The sequence below is a fragment of the Dipodomys merriami genome, unplaced genomic scaffold (genome assembly GCF_024711535.1).
Source record: "Dipodomys merriami isolate MVZ:Mamm:240054 unplaced genomic scaffold, mDipMer1.0.p SCAF_13, whole genome shotgun sequence".
NCBI lineage: Eukaryota > Metazoa > Chordata > Mammalia > Rodentia > Heteromyidae > Dipodomys > Dipodomys merriami.
Window position 1 is genome coordinate 22,023,269 of NW_027202604.1, and position 18,206 is coordinate 22,041,474.

The 18,206-nt window shown below is 38.6% G+C and overlaps 1 protein-coding gene across 10 annotated transcripts in view; it reads left to right on the forward strand.

Moving 5' to 3' along the window:
* The window catches only part of Atxn7 (ataxin 7), a 148,828-nt gene that overhangs the window by 87,450 nt on the left and 43,172 nt on the right, over positions 1 to 18,206 (forward strand). The window contains exon 1 of one of the 10 annotated variants that reach the window (XM_070018883.1): positions 8,565 to 8,835. The exons of the other annotated variants lie outside the window; for them this stretch is intronic. Within the exon in view, the coding sequence (XP_069874984.1) occupies positions 8,769 to 8,835 (67 nt within the window). The 5' untranslated portion in view covers positions 8,565 to 8,768. Of the gene's footprint in view, positions 1 to 8,564; positions 8,836 to 18,206 lie in introns of those variants that run through there. 10 annotated transcript variants of the gene reach the window in all.

The window sequence follows — 18,206 nt, forward strand, 5'->3', positions numbered from 1 at the left end:
ATATAATGTACCAGGCCATGTTTTCTGGGTACTAATACCTATTTCTATTGCCAATGATAACAATAGGGGTAAAAGAAAATCCAGAGAAGATAAAATGAATTCCACATGTTCCAAAACTCATCAGTGACAGATGTTCTAGTTCAGGTATAATTGTTACATTTTCTCGGTGTAGCTTGAGTCAGCACTGTAAACCTGTTACTTCAGAAACAACATTTAGTAATTTGAAGATGTAATGGCAGAGTAGGTAGATACTTGATTTAGCATAGTCAATGGATTTCTTTTCTGCCTCTTCCACCTAAATAATAGTAATGATCCATAGCCTAGCTTTTCTTTTTCTATGAACCTCATAACTTTTATGGCTTCTTTAGAACATTAATCTGTGTATTAATTTCTACAGCCAGAACCAAGACTGAAATGCATTGCAGAGCAAAAAGCATTTGGCTGTGTTTCAGAGACACATGCCAGGCCTTTCTCAGTAATAGGAGGATGAGCCAGGACTAACCAGTTGGGACATCAGCACGTGACTGCTGTCAAGATGAACATCAGTTTAACTCTGCAAGGAAATTTTGAGTAAAGGCTTTGACCTAAACCTTTTGTTCCTTAATATGATATAAGCAGTAAATTCATGTTTTTCTTTGCTACAAGCTAAATTGTACTAATTTAATTTTTTCAAATTTCAGTAGCATCAGATAAAGGCCTATTTTCTTAGCTAATATAATTTTTATCTTTCTTCCCCACTTGTATAAGGTGATTATTAACTGGTGTTTTAATACCATTTGTAGAGACCACATTTTAAATTTGGGTTATAAAGTGGGCTGATTTTTTTTCTTCTTTTTGATATCTATGCCTTTACTAAGGTATATGCCTTCAGGGTTGCTTTTTGATTAAATTAAACAAATCACCCATGGTATTCATGCACTGAAGAAGTATCTATTGGGTACCTATTTCTTTCCACCAAACTAGAAAGCGGTTTCTCTAATTTCATGTAGCTGTAATCTGATTGGGATGGGTGGGCAAAGGTGAAATAAGATTATTTCAAGTAGTGACACATTCTAGGAATAGTGTAAAGGAAAATTAGTGCAGACCACTTTAGATAGGTTAGTCAAAGAAGGCTTTTTCGAAGAGGAGTTGTTACCTAGTGCAGAAAAGGCCAAGTTCTTAAGATGTGGAAGAGAAGCTGCATGTTTTATACAGAGGAAATGGCAAGTACATACATCCTGAGGTTGAAGTGGCCTTGGCAAAGACTGGTGAGGAAGCAATACAGTGCTTAAGAAAGAAAGAAGTTTGGTTTGAAATTGGAGAAAAAAGGGTCAGGGCCATATAGTGGACCCTGGAAGGCATGCATGAGCAGAATCAAGATTGACAGTGGATTAGTGTGGAGACACTGGGAGGATTTTGTGCCAAGGAATACCATGATTTGACTACTGCTTGTTCTTTCCAACTTAGGCAGAATGAAGCCAGGGAGAACAGTGTGCTATGGGTAAGTTGAGAACTGAATGGGGAGAGAAAGCTTAGATTAGGATTATGGCAGCTAGGGCAAAGAGTTGCAACCTGAAATCGACATTCAGGGCTTGTAGATGAAGTAGGTAGGAGCAATAAGAGGAAGGTGGAACTCAAGCAGCAATGTGAATCAGGAGGTTGTTCTTTCAATGTATTATAAAATTGTAATGGCAGAACTTATTTATTACAGTGGTACCAGTCTAGGTCATTCTTTTTAGTTTTTGTTGGCTGGTTTTTGTTTTATTTGGGCTGTTGTATGTGTCTTGATTTTTAGTGGAAAAGTAATCTGCTCAAAAAAGCCAAAAAACAAGAGAATTTGTGTACTTTCATGGAACTCTTCATGTTCTCCTTGGATAACAAGAATGTACGGAAGAGCTTGTGTTCTATTCCCAGTTATACCAGGGAGGGAAAAAATGGCAAGCTTATTTACTAAAAAGAAAAGTACACTTTGATATTTTTGTGATTATTAATCTAGTAAAGTATATTGTAAAAGAAAAATTGAACCAATAACAAAATATCCAATTAGAATGAACTATGTTTCAGGGGTACAGGTTGACCTATATATTACCTTAGAATGTTACTAAACCCTGGGCAAAGTAGTATTTGCCATACATAATTTTTCACTTAAATATATTTGTTATGTGAAAATTGATTACGAGTTTGTCTTTTATATTTAATCTTTCTTAAATATTATACATGTTAATACATATTGCTCTGTAAAGACTACCTGTTAATTCTACTTTATTAATGTATTTTAATTTAGCCAGTCAAGTATCAGAACATTTATGTTTTCAGAACAGCATTTCTATATGCAGTGCTTTTAAAGATCATCCTGCTTTAGAAAAATGTATTTGAGCATATTGATTTACTACATGGAGGCTGGTTACAGCTGCCTACCAGATTTATGCCACTGTGATTTAATGACTTGCTTTGACAGTTCTGATTTGGGTCACTAGAAAAGGGCAATGAAAATGTGAATTTCTGCATATATATTGTTTTGTGTGTGTATATGAGTGTATGTATACATACATGCATAAATACCCAGAAATACCACACACATTTGTAAAATATAGTTTTTGTCAATTATACACATCCCATATGTAATGCCCCTTTTGACTTGTCTGCCACGCACAGATACCATTTAGCTGTTACCACATGGCTGTGCTTCAGGTTTTTTTTAAAGGGCACTGGGGATTAAAAATCTGGATTTTTGGGGGCTGAGAAAGTGGCTCAGTGGTAGAGTGCTTGCCTTGCATGCATGAGGCCCTGGGTTTGATTCCTCAGCACCACATACACAGAAAAAGCCGGAAGTGGTGCTGTGGCTCAAGTGGTAGAACGCTAGCCTTGAGCTGAAGAGCTGAGGGACAGCGCCCACGACCAACCAAAAAAAAAAAAAATCCGGATTTTTTTTTTTTCTAATAGGGAATTTTTTTTTCCCCCCCTGATGAGCATTTCAAGACCAATTTGTTGACTACTTAAGATAAACTCATTTTCCATTTAGCCCTTGTAAGCTGTGGTCTCACACATGACCAGAAGAGGGAGTGTTTATGTTTTCTTTATGCTGCAGCACCTACTACCTGGCTGGAATCATTCCAGCCATGCACTTCTGGGCCTAAGACTATAAAACAAACTGGTTTGGAGGTAAGGGAACTATGACTACACTTAGGTGTTTACGCTCAGTCTACATTGTGTGTATAGAAATCTTAGTCTTGGGCTTATTTCTACATTTTATTTTTAAGACAGCAGTTCAGTGTGGGGAATATCCAACCCATAGACCTCATAACTCATAAGGCCTGTGAAATCATTTGGTACATGACCTATCAGAAACGTTAAGCGTCTCATTAGCTGCCCAAGGTTTTCTGCCTGTATTGATCATTTTGTTTGGCCTTGAAATTACTTTCTAAATATTCAAATAGCCCACCCAAGAAAAGAGTCCTCTTCCTCCTCACCCCCTCAACAAACCTCAAGGTAATTTTATACCTTCCTTTCTTGTGGGTTTTTTTTTTTTTTTTAAGAAGGTAAGTATCTCAGTTTAAAGCAAGTTGAAGTACAAGAAGTAAACTAATCACATAAGGTCAAGACTTCTTGATTTGTGCACTCTTCAGGTCAAAAGCAAACTTTAGGTTGAAATTTGTTTTACTGCCTCTATACTTGATGTTTAAACAGATTATTAGAACTCCTAATTTTAGTAATTGTGCTGAGTTTAAGACAGTTTTAATGTTACGTATGATTCTTAGAGGCTCAGTTGTGGTCATTGAATCTCAGTGTGCATTGCCAGACAAATTAGTAAGTAACATAATAAGGATATATTTGTTTTAATACCAGAATTCTGTGCTTCTTAAATTCTTCTTCAGTTCCCTTTACAGAAAATTTTTTTTATAATAAAGACTGTTAAACTAATTTCTTGACAGATGTTTTGATTGGCACGTGAGTATATTAAATTGAAATACTCATATTTGTATACAAACACACAAAATGTAACAGTCCAGATTTGCTATTTTTTTATTGTCTGTCGTGGGGCTTGAACTCTGGGCTTGAGCCACAGCACCACTTCCAGTTTTCTAGTAGTTTATTGGAGGTAAGAATCTCATGGACTTTCCTGCCTGGGCTGGCTTTGAACTGTGATCCTCAGATCTCAGCCTCCTGGATAGCTAGGATTACAGGCATGAGACACCACTGCCCAGCCTTTTTGATGTTTTTTAATGCAGCCTGTCTTCCCACCTGCTGGTCCTGAGGATTGAATTCTAGGCCTGGGCCCTGTCCTTGAGCTCCTTTTGCTCAAGGCTGGTACTCTGCCACTTGAGCCACAGTGCGACTTTGAATCTCACAGACTTTGCTTCCTGGGCTGGCTTCAAACTGCAGTCCTCAGATCTCAGCCTCTTGAGAAACTAGGATTATAGGCATGAGCCACCAGTGCCCAGCTTACTTTCTTCTTATTTCATCTGTCGTCTGTAGCTGTAATAATAATACTCTGGGAGCAGTAGTGCCTTCTGAGTGAGTGTAGAAATTTGTAGTATCCTTCTGTATTTTTCTCACTAGCTATGTGGGCACAGTGCAAAGAATCATGAGTTTTATAGGAGGGGCTTAAAATGATAGTTTCACCACAAGCCATCATGTATACTTGTGCTGCTACTCTTCTAGTTTATAGTGCTTCAGTGGAAATCCATTCACAGCCCAGGCCAGCTCTAGGCTGCCGGCCTTACTTTGGTACCTCTTTCCCCATGAACAGTGCAGCCATCTCGCTCTCATTCCCTGCCATGGGCACATATCCTTAACCACTGGTACTTTTGGTTGTGTGGGACAGGGGCTCAGGAAGGGCTTCCCGAGTCTGAGTTGGAAAGGACACTTACTAATATTACCAGTCTGCTAGATGGCTTGGCAAAAAGGCCTTGTACCTTCGCTCTCCAGCAACTCATCATGAGAATGTTTCCACAACTCATAGATGTTGTATATAGTTTTTGCAAGCTTTTGTTTTTTCTAAAGTTTCTTCCAGTGTTATTTATACATATACATACATCTCATCTTGAACTTGAAATTACTCAATAAGGACAAAATCTTTTACTATCAGTGTAACAGATATTTATCCTCTAAGTCTGGGTAATATATAGTGCTAGGAGGCAAAGAAAATATTTCAAAACAACAGGTTGAATTGGAAACCCCTTTAAACCTACTTAATGATAATAAATACACAAAATTATTTTTAAAAAGAAATACTTTCAAAGAAGTGATGATTTAAAAAAAAATATTTGGATATTTTTCCTGACATCTGAGGTAAATTTCTGTTCTTGGTATGGAACTTAGGAAAGAAACCTACTTCTCTTAGACACAGATTTCTTTCTGAAAAACGGGTAGCTTGCTAAAGGGTAACAATGTTGGGGAAGCAAAGAATCACTAGTCTCGTTTCTACTCTATCTTCCTTGCGTTTGATATAATGGGTCACCTTTGAACAGGGTTCATTTTGTGTTATAGTGATTAGGCTTAAGATTGAAATGTCATTCACACAAAACCTATATAAATCAGCCATTAGGGTATGTTATATTTGAATGCCTTATGTACACACTTGAAGAGCCATTCACCTAAAGGTCAAATGCTAGCGAGAGGAAGACTCCTGTGTAGCATTAGCCCCCAAGATGAATTATCTCCTGTAGGCTCCATCTCCTACCTCTTGTAATCATAACAGCATGAGTAGCCAATGAGCACTGGGTAATAAGATAGCACTTGTCTTGGTGAAGCTAATCTAATTCTGAATAGCAGGCTTCCAGGCCTCAGCTGAATGAAGTTGCTTGATATTTCTAAGTTAGAAAATGCTTTCTTCCCCTTTCAAGTGTTCTTGGCATCAAGAAAGGAATGTTAAAGCTGTTGTAAGTGCCAATTAAGGCCAATTATAACCTGCCTGGCCTGCTGAGACAGTGAAGCAGAGTTGGTTAAGGCTGTGTTCCTATAAAATGGAGAACTGCCTGCGCTAGGGACAGGAACCTAGTATTTAATAACTGCCAACCATTTGTTGCCCTGCAAAACACAGCATTACAACTCTGCTGGCTTCTCAGGGATTCAAATTCTAAGAAATTACTAATGTCTGTAATAGGGACTCTTTTCTTTCTTGCTCTCAGTTTTGTTTTGTTTTTTCTTTTCAAGTGACATTCCCTATCCAGTTCTCCTTGGTTATAACCACAATAGCTATCATTTGTTCAGTGTTCAGATGTGCTAGGTACATTAGCACATGAGCATTATCTAGTGTAAGCCTTACCTGTGGGAGAAAGTATCAGTTGCCAGATTTGGACAGAAGTCTCTTTCCCTGAGCCACACAACAAGAGGTGCTCAGACTGCAGCCTGGCTGCTCTCCTCTCTCAAGTCAAGCCCATACTGTCTCAGCGCTGCTGCTATGTGTTCCTTATTCACACAAGAACGGTGTCCCTTCAGGACTCCTTTCATGGAGGGCAAAACTTTTATGTGCATACCACCCGAACTATAGCCAAGCTGTGTAATTTATGGTCTGCAAGGCAGGAATGTTAATACTACTAAATGGAATTTTGGCTTGTCATCTTTTTTCTCCATAGAAACATAACCAGTCATATCAAACTATATTTGGACAAGATACTGGGAAATAATTTAAATAAGATCAAAATAATACCTACACGACCATTCTGATATGTGTATTGAAAATAAACTCAAACTGTCTGTCTTAGCCAGGCATGGTAGTACATACCTATAATCTCAGCTACTTGAGAGACTGCAGCAGGAGGATTACAAGTTTGAGGCTACCTTTGAAACATAGACCTTGTCTCAAAATGACAGGATAGAGTCTAGGGAAATTGCTCAAGTGATAGAGTACGTGCCTAGCAATGTGTTGATACTAGACTCAATCCCCAGTATCAAAAAGCAGGTGTGGGTTTGACAGCCCTTCTTTCCTTGGTGTTGTAGAAAGGCATTGTTCCCAGAACTGTCAAGGATTTGCAGGTTGTTTTCGCCATCCATGTTATACCTGTAACAGGAAGGGGAACATTAGGAAGGCCATATTTGTGCTAGGAGGCTGGCTGATAAGGACACCAGAACTCCTGCACATTCAATAGTGTGAAACTGAGTCTCAGCCTGAGGAAGGTCCTAAACACTTAAATATACCCAGTGCTGTTCTGCTGGTGTTGACATGGGAAAAGCCTTCACTGCTCTGTCAGGAGAGCTGTTGAGCTGTAGTGAACAATACTATAAGCTGCTGTACTCTGATTTTTCTCTAGCTTTAGGAAAACCAGCAAACTTAGCTGAAATCCTTACCTTTTTTTTTTCTTGAACTCTGGGCTTGGCCGCTGTCCCTCAGCTGTTCAGCTCAAGGCTAGTGCTCTACCACTTGAGTCACGTTGCCACTTCCAGTTTTCTGGTGGTTTATTGGAGATAAGAGTCTCATGCCAGGGCTGGCTTTGAACCACGATCCTCAGATCTTAGCCTCGTAAGTAGCTAAGATTGTAGGCATGAATCACCAGTGCCTGGCTCTTACTTTTTTTTTTTTTTTAAGATTGAGAATATCTTTATTATGTGCTTCTAGGCCTGTGATAGACCATCCTTGATGTTCTTAGGATCTTAAGGACCACTGTGGCTTAGATTTTGTAATTGTGAATATAAGATTTCTGGAAGAAAAAAGTAGGTATCAGAAAAACACTTAGATCTTAAATTGAAAGTCACAGAAAATCTCAATGCTTATGAAATAAAGCAGTGTAGCTACTGTCCCTTTTATTTTAATCAATTAAGAATTTCTATCAGGTATAATAGAAGCCATGTGGTTCTTCAGCTTACTTCTTACCTTTTCCAGGCCAAATTATTTCCATACATGTAATTTGTGACATTTGCCTAATAGCCTGTGTGGGATGCAGGGATCATTGCCTCTCCCGTCCCTCCCCCTTACTTTCAATTTAAAAATGTGTTCTAATCTGTCAAGCATTTGAGTCATTATTATAAAACTTACACCATTTAACAGTTTTTTAAATGTCTATTTGACAGTAAGGTTTGTAATTGGTGGGAGAGAGAATAGGTATGTGAGTAAGTAACAGGGCTGAACTAAGGAAACAGCTAGCCAGTTAGATACTGCATGAAGAGGGACTGCTGCTGCATTAAAAGTGCAAAAGGTTTTAGCTTTAGTTCTCCAGTGATTGAACACCAAACACTCAACAGTATGTGAAGCTATGCATATTTTAAAATATGCACAGAAAATGGGTCAAGATTTTATTACTAGATTTAGAAAGGGAAAGTATGATTTAAGCATAATTGTTTAAGTTTAATAAAAATATAGATAGCATAAGGGGAATAAAACATGAAGAGAAGCTATTGATAATTTGTAGACATATTTTAACTTCAAGACTTCTAGATCTGACAAGGTTTAAAATACAATTTTTATAATTAATCCTGTAAATTTATATACACCTGACAGTAGCAGTGTCATTTCAAATATATTAAGAAAATTTAGCATGTGAATAGTTCACATTTTAGCAGGATAAATTTATAACATTTAACTTCTCCAGTTCTGGCAAGTTGCCTTTCAAATAAAAGGATTAATTTACACTGGCCCGGAAGCCTTGTATGACCATATTAGATGAAATTAGACTCCACCCCCTGTTTTCTGTTGATCTGCCAGGACCTTTGTAATTCAAGTGCTTTTTACAGTAGTAGCAAATGTTACATAAGCCCAAACATGGAGCATATTTGGAGTTGGTGGGCAGACCCAAATTATGATGCAAGCTTTCAGTAGCAAGTGTGCAGTGAAGCACAGCCAAATTCTGTGAATGGAAGGTAGCGAGTCGCCTTTCCAGAGCAGCCCTTTCTCTGCGCAGGAGCTGAAACTTCCACTGGGTAAGTTTTCTGAGACAGTTTTCAGAGGTTGAACTTGGCTAGAGGCCCAGTTCTGGACAAGCCTGCAGGAGGTGCATTAGATCTTTGCTAACTTACAGAAAGCTGAGCGGAGTCAGGAAGTTTGTGCAGGCCTCTTTTCTCCTGGTGGTGGTTTGTCCTGTCCTGCCAGCAGGCCTGATGGGAGGGCCCTACTGCTCTAGTGTAGAGGGAAGGAAGGAGGGCATGCTGCAGAGCTGGGGGGTCAGAGTGGGTAATCGCAGCATGAGGGATTAGCTGTTGCAAGCTGTCCACAGGAGCCATTCTGAAATGTCGTTTGAGTTATCTGGTCAAAGTTCAAAGTAAAACAGGAGTTGAGTTTGCTATTAACTACAGCAAATGCTGAGGTTTGCATCAAACAGTTCCCTATCTCAAAGCCTGGAGAGCACTGGTTAGACAGCTCTCCAAAAATGGAGGAACATGCAGCACACTTTGACTGTTTGTTTTTTTATCTTGTGGTAAGTGAGGTTTCATGACAGGCAGTTCAGTGTTTCCTGTAGAATGTGTTTGAAAGCTGTTTTGTCAGATACTTCAAATCCACAGCAAAGTTTCAAACGGAACACTATGTCAAGAGGAAGAACAACTGCACAATACAAACAGTCACCCTGGGAAGTCATTCAGTAACTTAAATTGGGTGTATAAAAGTTTAATTACAGGCAGACGGAGTGCCAGAAAACACTTTTTCATTTGTGTTGTTAAGGTAGCTAGCACTTATGCTGATGCTTTACCTGTCTTGTTCCTTGTGTCCTGGGACAGAAAGTGAGGTGATAGCTGATGAGTTTTTTAGTTTTCACTGGATTCAAATTTCATACCTTCACGTTAATGGATTTGACTAGATGGTTTTGAGGTTGAAATTCTGCTCCTCAGTTGTTGAAGTTTTAAATACAAATAGTTCTTGAACCTTTATTGAAAATGTGCCATTAAGATTTTTCTAAAAATCCTTATCAGGCAATTTTGAGCTTTGCTGCTTCTGGTTTCATTTGGTCTTGTGTTTTGCAAATCATTTTTGGTGTTTTACTTGTTTACAGCCTCAGCCTACAGGTAAAGCAGGTAGTGTTTCTCTTTTAAGAAAAAAAAATGTTGCAAACTTGTTGTAAGCATCAGTATTATGGGGTGGGGGAAGGTGGGAGAAAGGGAGAAAAACCTACAGACTCAGTCCAGTCACTCATTCCTTATTAATGATGCTTAATGAACGAGGTCTTTTTTGTATACTGTATTCTGCTGTTGTGAGTGTGAGGTTTTCCTCATGCCATGCTTGGGATCTTCAGGTCTTTTACCCTCCTTGTAACCCAAATGTAGTGAAGATAAACAATAGTAAGGCTAGAGGAAATAGCAGGAGGATCACGACATAGACTGAAAACGGTGTTTTCAGCAGATGATGCTGTGTTACTGTTGCATTTTGTAGTTGCTACTCCTTCCTAGCCTGAGAAGATGGGATTCCCTGGTAGAATTCTTACATGCAAGTTTCATTTTTAAAAAGATTTTTTAAAAATCAATTTTAGAGATCCCAGTTTTCTCTCTTCTCTCTACCTTTGTGTATTAAACTGAGTAGAGTGATAAAGCATAGTTTATTTTTAATTATATTTTTGTATTTCAGTGATAGCTTTGTATCATTTTATTAGGGGAAACATCCAGTGTATAAGGACTGAATTTGATTGATGCTTGATTTGCACATGGTATAAATTGGATGTGTAAACTTGCAATGGTAAATTGGTGAATTTATAGGGTGCTTTTTCCCTGAACACATAAAGGATTAAATCAAAAGTAGTTAGAAAGTGATGGAGTTGGAGACCACCGCCCCCCCCCCCCAGCTACCTCCCACATTTCAAGTGAATGGTAGGGTGAGAAAGTGATGAAAGTTGACCGCTAAGGAAATAATGTGCATCACTTACATAGTGAGATCATGTTTGTTTCAGGCAGAGTGACTGATGGCTGTATTCTACTAGCATCACTTGGGTATCATGCTTTCTGAGGACAGCAGAGAGAAGTCCTAATGGCTGTTAGCAAAGTAAAAGTATCAGTCAAAACATATGCTTAGGAACTGGAGATGTGATTCCAGTGATAGCATGCCAGCTTTGAGCAAAAAAGCTAGAGAAAAATGAGAGGCCCTGAGTTTGACACACCCCATACCAGCATCAAAACAACCACACACACACACACACACACACACACACACACACACACACACACACACACACACACACACACACACACACACACACACACACACACACACACACACACACACACACACACACACACACACACACACACACACACACACACACACACACACACACACACACACACACACACACACACACACACAAAAAAAACACCTGTCAGAAATTATGGGCTGGGAAGGTGGCTCAGTGGTAGAGCGCTTGCCTTGCATGCATGAGGCCCTGGGTTCGATTCCTCAGCACCACATAAGCAAAAAGAAAAAAGCCAGAAGTGGCGTTGTGGCTCAAGTGGTAGAGTGCTAGCCTTGAGCTGAAGAGCTGAGGGACAGCGGCCAGGCCCAGAGTTCAGGCCCCACAACTGGACCAAAAAACCCCAAAAAAACAGAAATTATGACACCAAGTTCAGTAGTAGCACAGTTTGATGAATGTGATTGTTAAAAGCAACAGCTCAGAAAAGTAAGAAAAGCATAAAAAAAAAGCATCAGTGGGCTGGGAAGGTGGCTCAATGGTATAGTGCTTGCCTTGCATGCATGAGGCCCTGGGTTCGATTCCTTAGCACCACATAAGCAGAAAAAAAAAGCTGGAAGTGGCGCTGTGGCTCAAGTGGTAGAGTGCTAGCCTTGAGCTGAAGAGCTGAGGGATAGCGCCTAGGCCCAGAGTTCAGGCCCACGACCAGACCCCCCCAAAAAAAAGCATCAGTGACTTTTTCCCAAAAGGCTCCTTCCCCTAAGTGAGTGAGTGAGTGAGTGTGTGTGTGTGTGTATATGTGTGTGTGTGTGTGTGTGTGAGAGAGAGAGAGAGAGAGAGAGAGAGAGAAAGAGAGAGAGAGAGAAAGAATTGCACTGAAGAGAATGGCAACAACTTTCAGGTCAAAGTCTTCACCTCAAACAGGATTGCAGGAGCATAGGAAAGGTGCCCTTCTGAATGCCCCAGATGGCCATTCAGGCTATTCAATTCATTTTTCCTTCAGACAAGCCTCCTTATGGCAGTGATTATAAAGAAGAGATGTTATACTTCAGCCACCATGATCAATGATCATAACATCTAGTACTTCTCTTTCTATCTTAAGTATTTCATATTTTTCACATTCTTGAAAGCGAAGTTCAGAAATAAGGATCTCTTGGGAAGAATTCCTGGCAAGAGGTTTATTTGAGGTTGCCATATCTCTGCTCCTTTCTTAGCAACATTATTTACAATCTATTCATGCCTGTCCCTTCCCCCACCAAAGGGGAGTCATTCTCCCTTGTAATCTGCCCTTTGTGATCTGTTCGCTTTCATGCACCAGTGTGAATGGTATACTGCAGTGCACACTCTGCTCAGAGATGTGGAATGCCAAGAGACCTGAATACTTTAGTGGGGCCTTTATTTCCCTCATGAAGAGCTTGATAATTTGATTGTAGACCTTTGGTGAAAAGTTGTTTCAAGTGGCCCAAGTGCTGTAAATGACTCTTTTCTGCACTTTCCTCTTACATTTTAATTTAAAAACACCTCTGCATTAGGGAGAGGAAAATGCATTTGGAAAAAGGTAGCAGTTGGAGACTAGTTAGGAAAGCTAGTGCTAGTTTATTCTCTCTAATAGATATGATGCCGAGTGTTTTTCCTTTCTCAGTGTTTTCCACTGCCATTTGTAATCCACCTAAGCAACCTTGGAGGTTGCCTTCCAATCCCGGTTTAGGCTAATTGTCTTTTGGGGCCTGAGTTTCAGAGGTCAGCTTTGAATTCCTTAGCTTGATTTGAATGTTCTTGGACAGTCCCACTGATTGACTTCCCTTTCATAATGGGTCTCTGCACACCTACATCATCTTTCTCCACAGTAGTGTAATCTAGTGCCTAGGAACCTAAAGAAATTAGACCAAAGATAAAGCATATTTAGAATTTTTAAAGAATCTGCCACAAACTGGGTAACAATTCCTTGTTTAGTTGCTGGTCAGACACCTGGAGTGCTTTTAAAAACAAAATTTAGGGCTGGGAATGTGGCTTACTGGTAGAATGCTTTCCCCTAAATTCAATTCCTCAGTACCACATAAACAAACAAACAAAAAAAAGCCAGAAGTGGCACTGTGGCTCAAGTGGTAGCCTTGAGCAAAAGAAGCTCACGGACAGTGCTCAGGCCCTGAGTTCAAGTCCCAGGTCTGGCCAAAAAAAATTACAGGAAAAAGTAACATCAGTTACAGTAGTTTAAAGCTTCTAAATACTAATCTTGTGTAGTCTATGATGTGGTTTTTAAATCATATACCAGATATTCTAGTAGGATATATAATATCTATATTCATTTATCATTTATACCATAGATAGATAGATAGATAGATAGATAGATAGATAGATAGATAGATAGATAGATAGATAGATAGATAGATATGTCTTACATCAAACAGTCATATTGTCATGGAATATTGCTTAGGACATTGCTAAATTAGACAATGTCTGGTCAGTTATTAATATTTCAGATGATGTATAGATATGATGAAAGATCTGAAATGATTCAATTGTAAATGACAAAGAGCTAGATTAAACAGTTAATATGAAAGAAAAAAGTACTAGAAATATTAGGAATTTAAAAAAAAATCTTGACCAATCATCTTTTCCAAGCCATGAGCTTGGGTATCTCTTAGGGACCATAATCCTTGTAAAAGATCAAGGCACCCAGCTGATACCTCACCTTTTTGTTTGGCGGCCTGAAAGTGAAGCAAGACAGTTTGGGTTAATTGGAAGCTACATAATAGCACATTGCAGTTCTTTCTCTAATTGTTCTTTCTCTGATTGTTCTAAGACAGGAACAATTTTATTAATCCAGCAATGGACAGTTTAATGAGTGACCCAAAGTTTCCAAAATGAGCTTTTGATTACATGTATTTTTATTACTTTTATAGTGCTTGATTGAAGAATCTGTGTTTACGTACATTTTACACTGTATAGCCATGTGTAAGCTTAATTATTCACCATCTGCTTGAAATGGGAGAGTGATTGTGGACATTTCAGGGTGGGGCTGTGAGAATCTGCTCAAAGTAAGCATTCCTGGAGGCACTGATTTGTCTTTTTTGTAAAACCTTTCTATGCAGAATGCACTGTTCAACCTCACTTGATTGAATCTGTCCAAAACTTTTCAAGAAAAGCTGGGTTTTTAGGAATTAGTACTTTTAACATTTTTTGGAGCCCTATACTAAATTGGGGACTTGATCCTCACCTATTTCATTCTCCTAAGATTCTTTCTTAAGTGTCATCAAGTTCTGTCAGGAAAATAAAGCAACAAGTTCTTTATAAAATAACTGGAATGATTTTATTCATTTTTAAATGACTGCTGTTTACCTTGCTCCTGAGAAATACTTTTATTCCAACTTACAGTGGTTTAACAAGAATTCTGCAATGGTATGAAAGTGATACACATTGAGTGCACCACAGTAGAAATACACTTCACCTTTTTAATTTAGATCTCTCCCCAAACTAGAGTGGCAGGGAGCTGGAGCACAAGGGAAGTGGACCAAGACTCCCTAGTCCACTTTGATGCTGTGCTACAGGGTTCCATAGGTACGTTAAATGCACTTTTGACTTAGGATATTTTCAATTAACCACAGGTTTCTTGGAGTATAACCTCATTGTAATTGAAGGAGCATTCCTGTCTTCCTAGAATAATATTTAAGCTAAAACCTTGTCACACTGGAGAAGATAAAGTGAGTTTGGTTTGTTCTTAAGTGATTTCTGCATTCTTATCAGTAATTTTCTGTCTGAAGGACTGATTCCATAACTAGCATTCGCTGAACAAACAGGACATCTATAGACTCCCTCTTGTGATCTTAGCACCTCATCCACAGTAGATCCTGGGTTGCAGACATTACAGCCCTTTGCACTGCACTCCAGGAAGATGTCTTTGACTACAAAGTTTGGAATCTGCCTTGGTCAGGAAATCTAAAAGTTTATCTTTGAGTTCTATTGAAGCAGTTACTCAGTTCATACCAAGACTACCCATTGGCCCTGAACCTCCACAGGGAGGGCAAGCAGAGTGACAAGAAGTACGCATAATTGCATTTGTTTTGAAGATCAACTTAATTCTCTATAATAAATACTTGTAGCTCTTCCTGATAGTCCTTTATAGGAAATGTTCATCTTAATGATTCTTTTTTAGCCAAGCCAGAAAGGCAGTTACCAAATGGTAACTTTCTGTCAAATTCACTCTTCCAATTGTCTCTCCCTTCCCCCACCCAGCAGCAGCCCAGGGATGTGTGTATAGACAGGAAGGATTCTACACTGGCAGATACACATAGTTTATCTTTAGGATAAAACTTTCAAAATGAGAAAATAAAATCCAACACAGTTTAGATTTCTCTTAAATTGACTGTAGATCCTACCCTAAATTTGCCCCAAAATTGTCAGTGATGTTGTATGTTTAGCCTGTGCAAAATTCTGCTATAACTGTGAGCTTGTTTCTGCCAAAATTATAGTTGTAGCATAATTGGAAAAGATGAGCTTCTTACTGACTTTCTCTCTCCTCTGCCTGCCCCTGGACCATTTATGATGGCAATGTGCTTTCACCAGAGTGAAGCAGCCTTTGTGACCTTCAACAGCTGATTTAATTCTTTAATTCCTTGGCCGCCTCATCTGGAAAACAGGGATATCAGATAATGCATCTACTTTGTTAGGAAGATAGCAATGAATGATATAATCCCTTTAAATTCCAAAACAGTGTGCGTGGTACATGGTTTCTACACAGCACACTCCTGAAGCTGCTACTATTGGTGTTGAAAGTGAGACTTCTCATAAAGTCAGTTGTTTGAGTCGTCAAAGAGTAGTAAAAGGTTTAATAAGAGTCCTGAAAAGACTTGGTAGGCTTTTCTTGGCTGTTAAGCCTTCTTACATGATTCCTACTAAGAATGGGACAAATTAGCTGGGTGCAGTTGGCTTATTTAAGTAATCCTAGCTACTATGGAAGCTGAGATTTTAGGATCACAGTTTGAAAGTCTGTGAGACTCTGATTTCCAATAAACTACCAAAAAACCTGAAAGTGGAGCTGTGGCTCAAGTAGTAAAACACTAGCTTTGAGCAACAGAAGTTTAGTGACAGTGCCTAGGATCTGTACCAGAAAAAAGAGAGAGAAAAAAAAAAGACAAACTAGTAAGTGGTCAGTACTTACCTTGTTTTGTTTCGGCATGTGTTAAGACTAGAACTCTAAGATTTCCCTTTTAAACAAGTATTTAATAATTATGTCAGTTCTGATCATTATAGAAAAGTTAAATACATAAAATATTTTTAAACATAAATATTTTAAAAAATCTCAAGATATATTCATTTAGATTTTTATTAACATGAATGATAGCATTTGAAGTTACAAGTGTTTGTGAACTAACTTTAACACCCCTAAATTACAAATTGTTGTTTACAAAGTATGCATACATTAAACTATTTGCTTTGGACTAGTTTTTGTTTATAGCTGTGTTGATACTTTAAACTTTTTAAGCACTTTTAATCATGAATTCAGAATTATAAGCTTAGTATTGTCAGTTGCTTTCCATTTTGGAATGCCTCTCTTTTCCCCATCCGCATCCCCTTACCTGATAAGCATGTCACATTAGCAAGCCTCAGGGGATAAGATGGCCAGTGCAGATGTGTCTCCCTCTCCTTCCCCACTCATCTCTCTTGTTTGCTCTTTCTTTCCATTCCCTTCTATCTCTCCTGCCCCTATCCTCCTTCTGTGGTGTCTGTTTACCTTTGTCACTGCTCTCAATTTCCCTATGCTTGTGCTTGTCTGTCTGGTGGTCTGCCTGCCTTTCTGTCACTTACTAGAGCTATTCACAATATGCTCCTCATTCAGGGACAGAGGGTGCTTTATCTGGGCTAGTGCCAGGTTCTAGAGAGAGGAGAGGAGCTCTTTGAAAACTCAACTTGGACTCTTTAGCAAACCACATGGCAGTTTGGCTTAGCATCCGGCCACTACTTTGTTCAGTTTAATATAGCCTCCCTAACTTACTCATAAGTTGCTCACTTTCCTTTTGATCTCGGAAGAAATACTTTTTTAAAGCTCTAATCCCTGTTTAAAATCTTATGAAATATAAAGACACACAGTGAAAGGTTAAATGGAGTCAAACTCAGCTATAATTTAATTTTTTCATCTTTGCTTTCTTCTAAAGAGAAAGCCAGATTCTGTCCTTCTCACAGAATAAGTTTCACATTTGTACTGTGATGGAACAACTTAATTCAGTAGCATGACAGGGATTTGAGCTGGCACAATCTCAGTTTACACATACAGATACAATCTGTTTCAAGTTTTAGTGAATGAAAAATTCACATAATAAATTGCCTTTCTTAGTTTCAAATAGATTTTATTTTAAAGCAGGGATTTGGGGGAAGTACTGACATGGCAACAGACTTTTATCATTAAGAAGCTTTGAGTCTTGTTTCTCTAATGTTGAATCCCATGTAAGCCTTAACAGGCAAGGAAAGATGTTAACTAAAGAAAAAGGGAGGGCAGACCATGATGAGACCCGAAAATTGAAGAAAAAAAAAGCCAAAAGTTGCCATCAATCCTGCTGTATAGCAACATGCATTCCTTAAAAATTAGTGCACTGTGCAAAATTATGCAATAAAAACCGCATGAGGCTTATTGGGAAAATGAGTTATGGCACAACACTAAAAATGTCTTTTGTGACACAAAAAAAGATAGGAACCTACTGAAAATGGTAGCACCGTCTTACAAATGATAAATGGTTAAATATATGCAAATACTAAGGTAAATTTGACCATTTACCTTGTAAAGTCCTGGCATTTGACTGTGAAGTGGGTATAGAGTAGATCACAACTTGTGAATTGTGGGAAGTGATGGAAGAAAATCATATAGAACTGACAGAAAACTGTTAACACCAAATGCATTTGGGTGTGGTTCTTAACATGTGCCCTGACCTGAGGTGCATGATAGATGCTTGAGGTTCCGTGTGCCTCAGGTACCCCATGTGACTAGTTCAGCCAGGTGTAGTTTTCTACATTCCCTTAGTATTTCTTAGAGACAAAAGCATATGGAAATTTTTATTATGGTTAGATTATTCTGGAGTAAATTTGCATTCTCAAAGCAAGCATTATAGTTGAACTGACTAGATTACAAATTTTCTTTAATCATTTGATCTTAAGAAAAACGACATTGCAAATGCTACTCAACTAATGATGGAA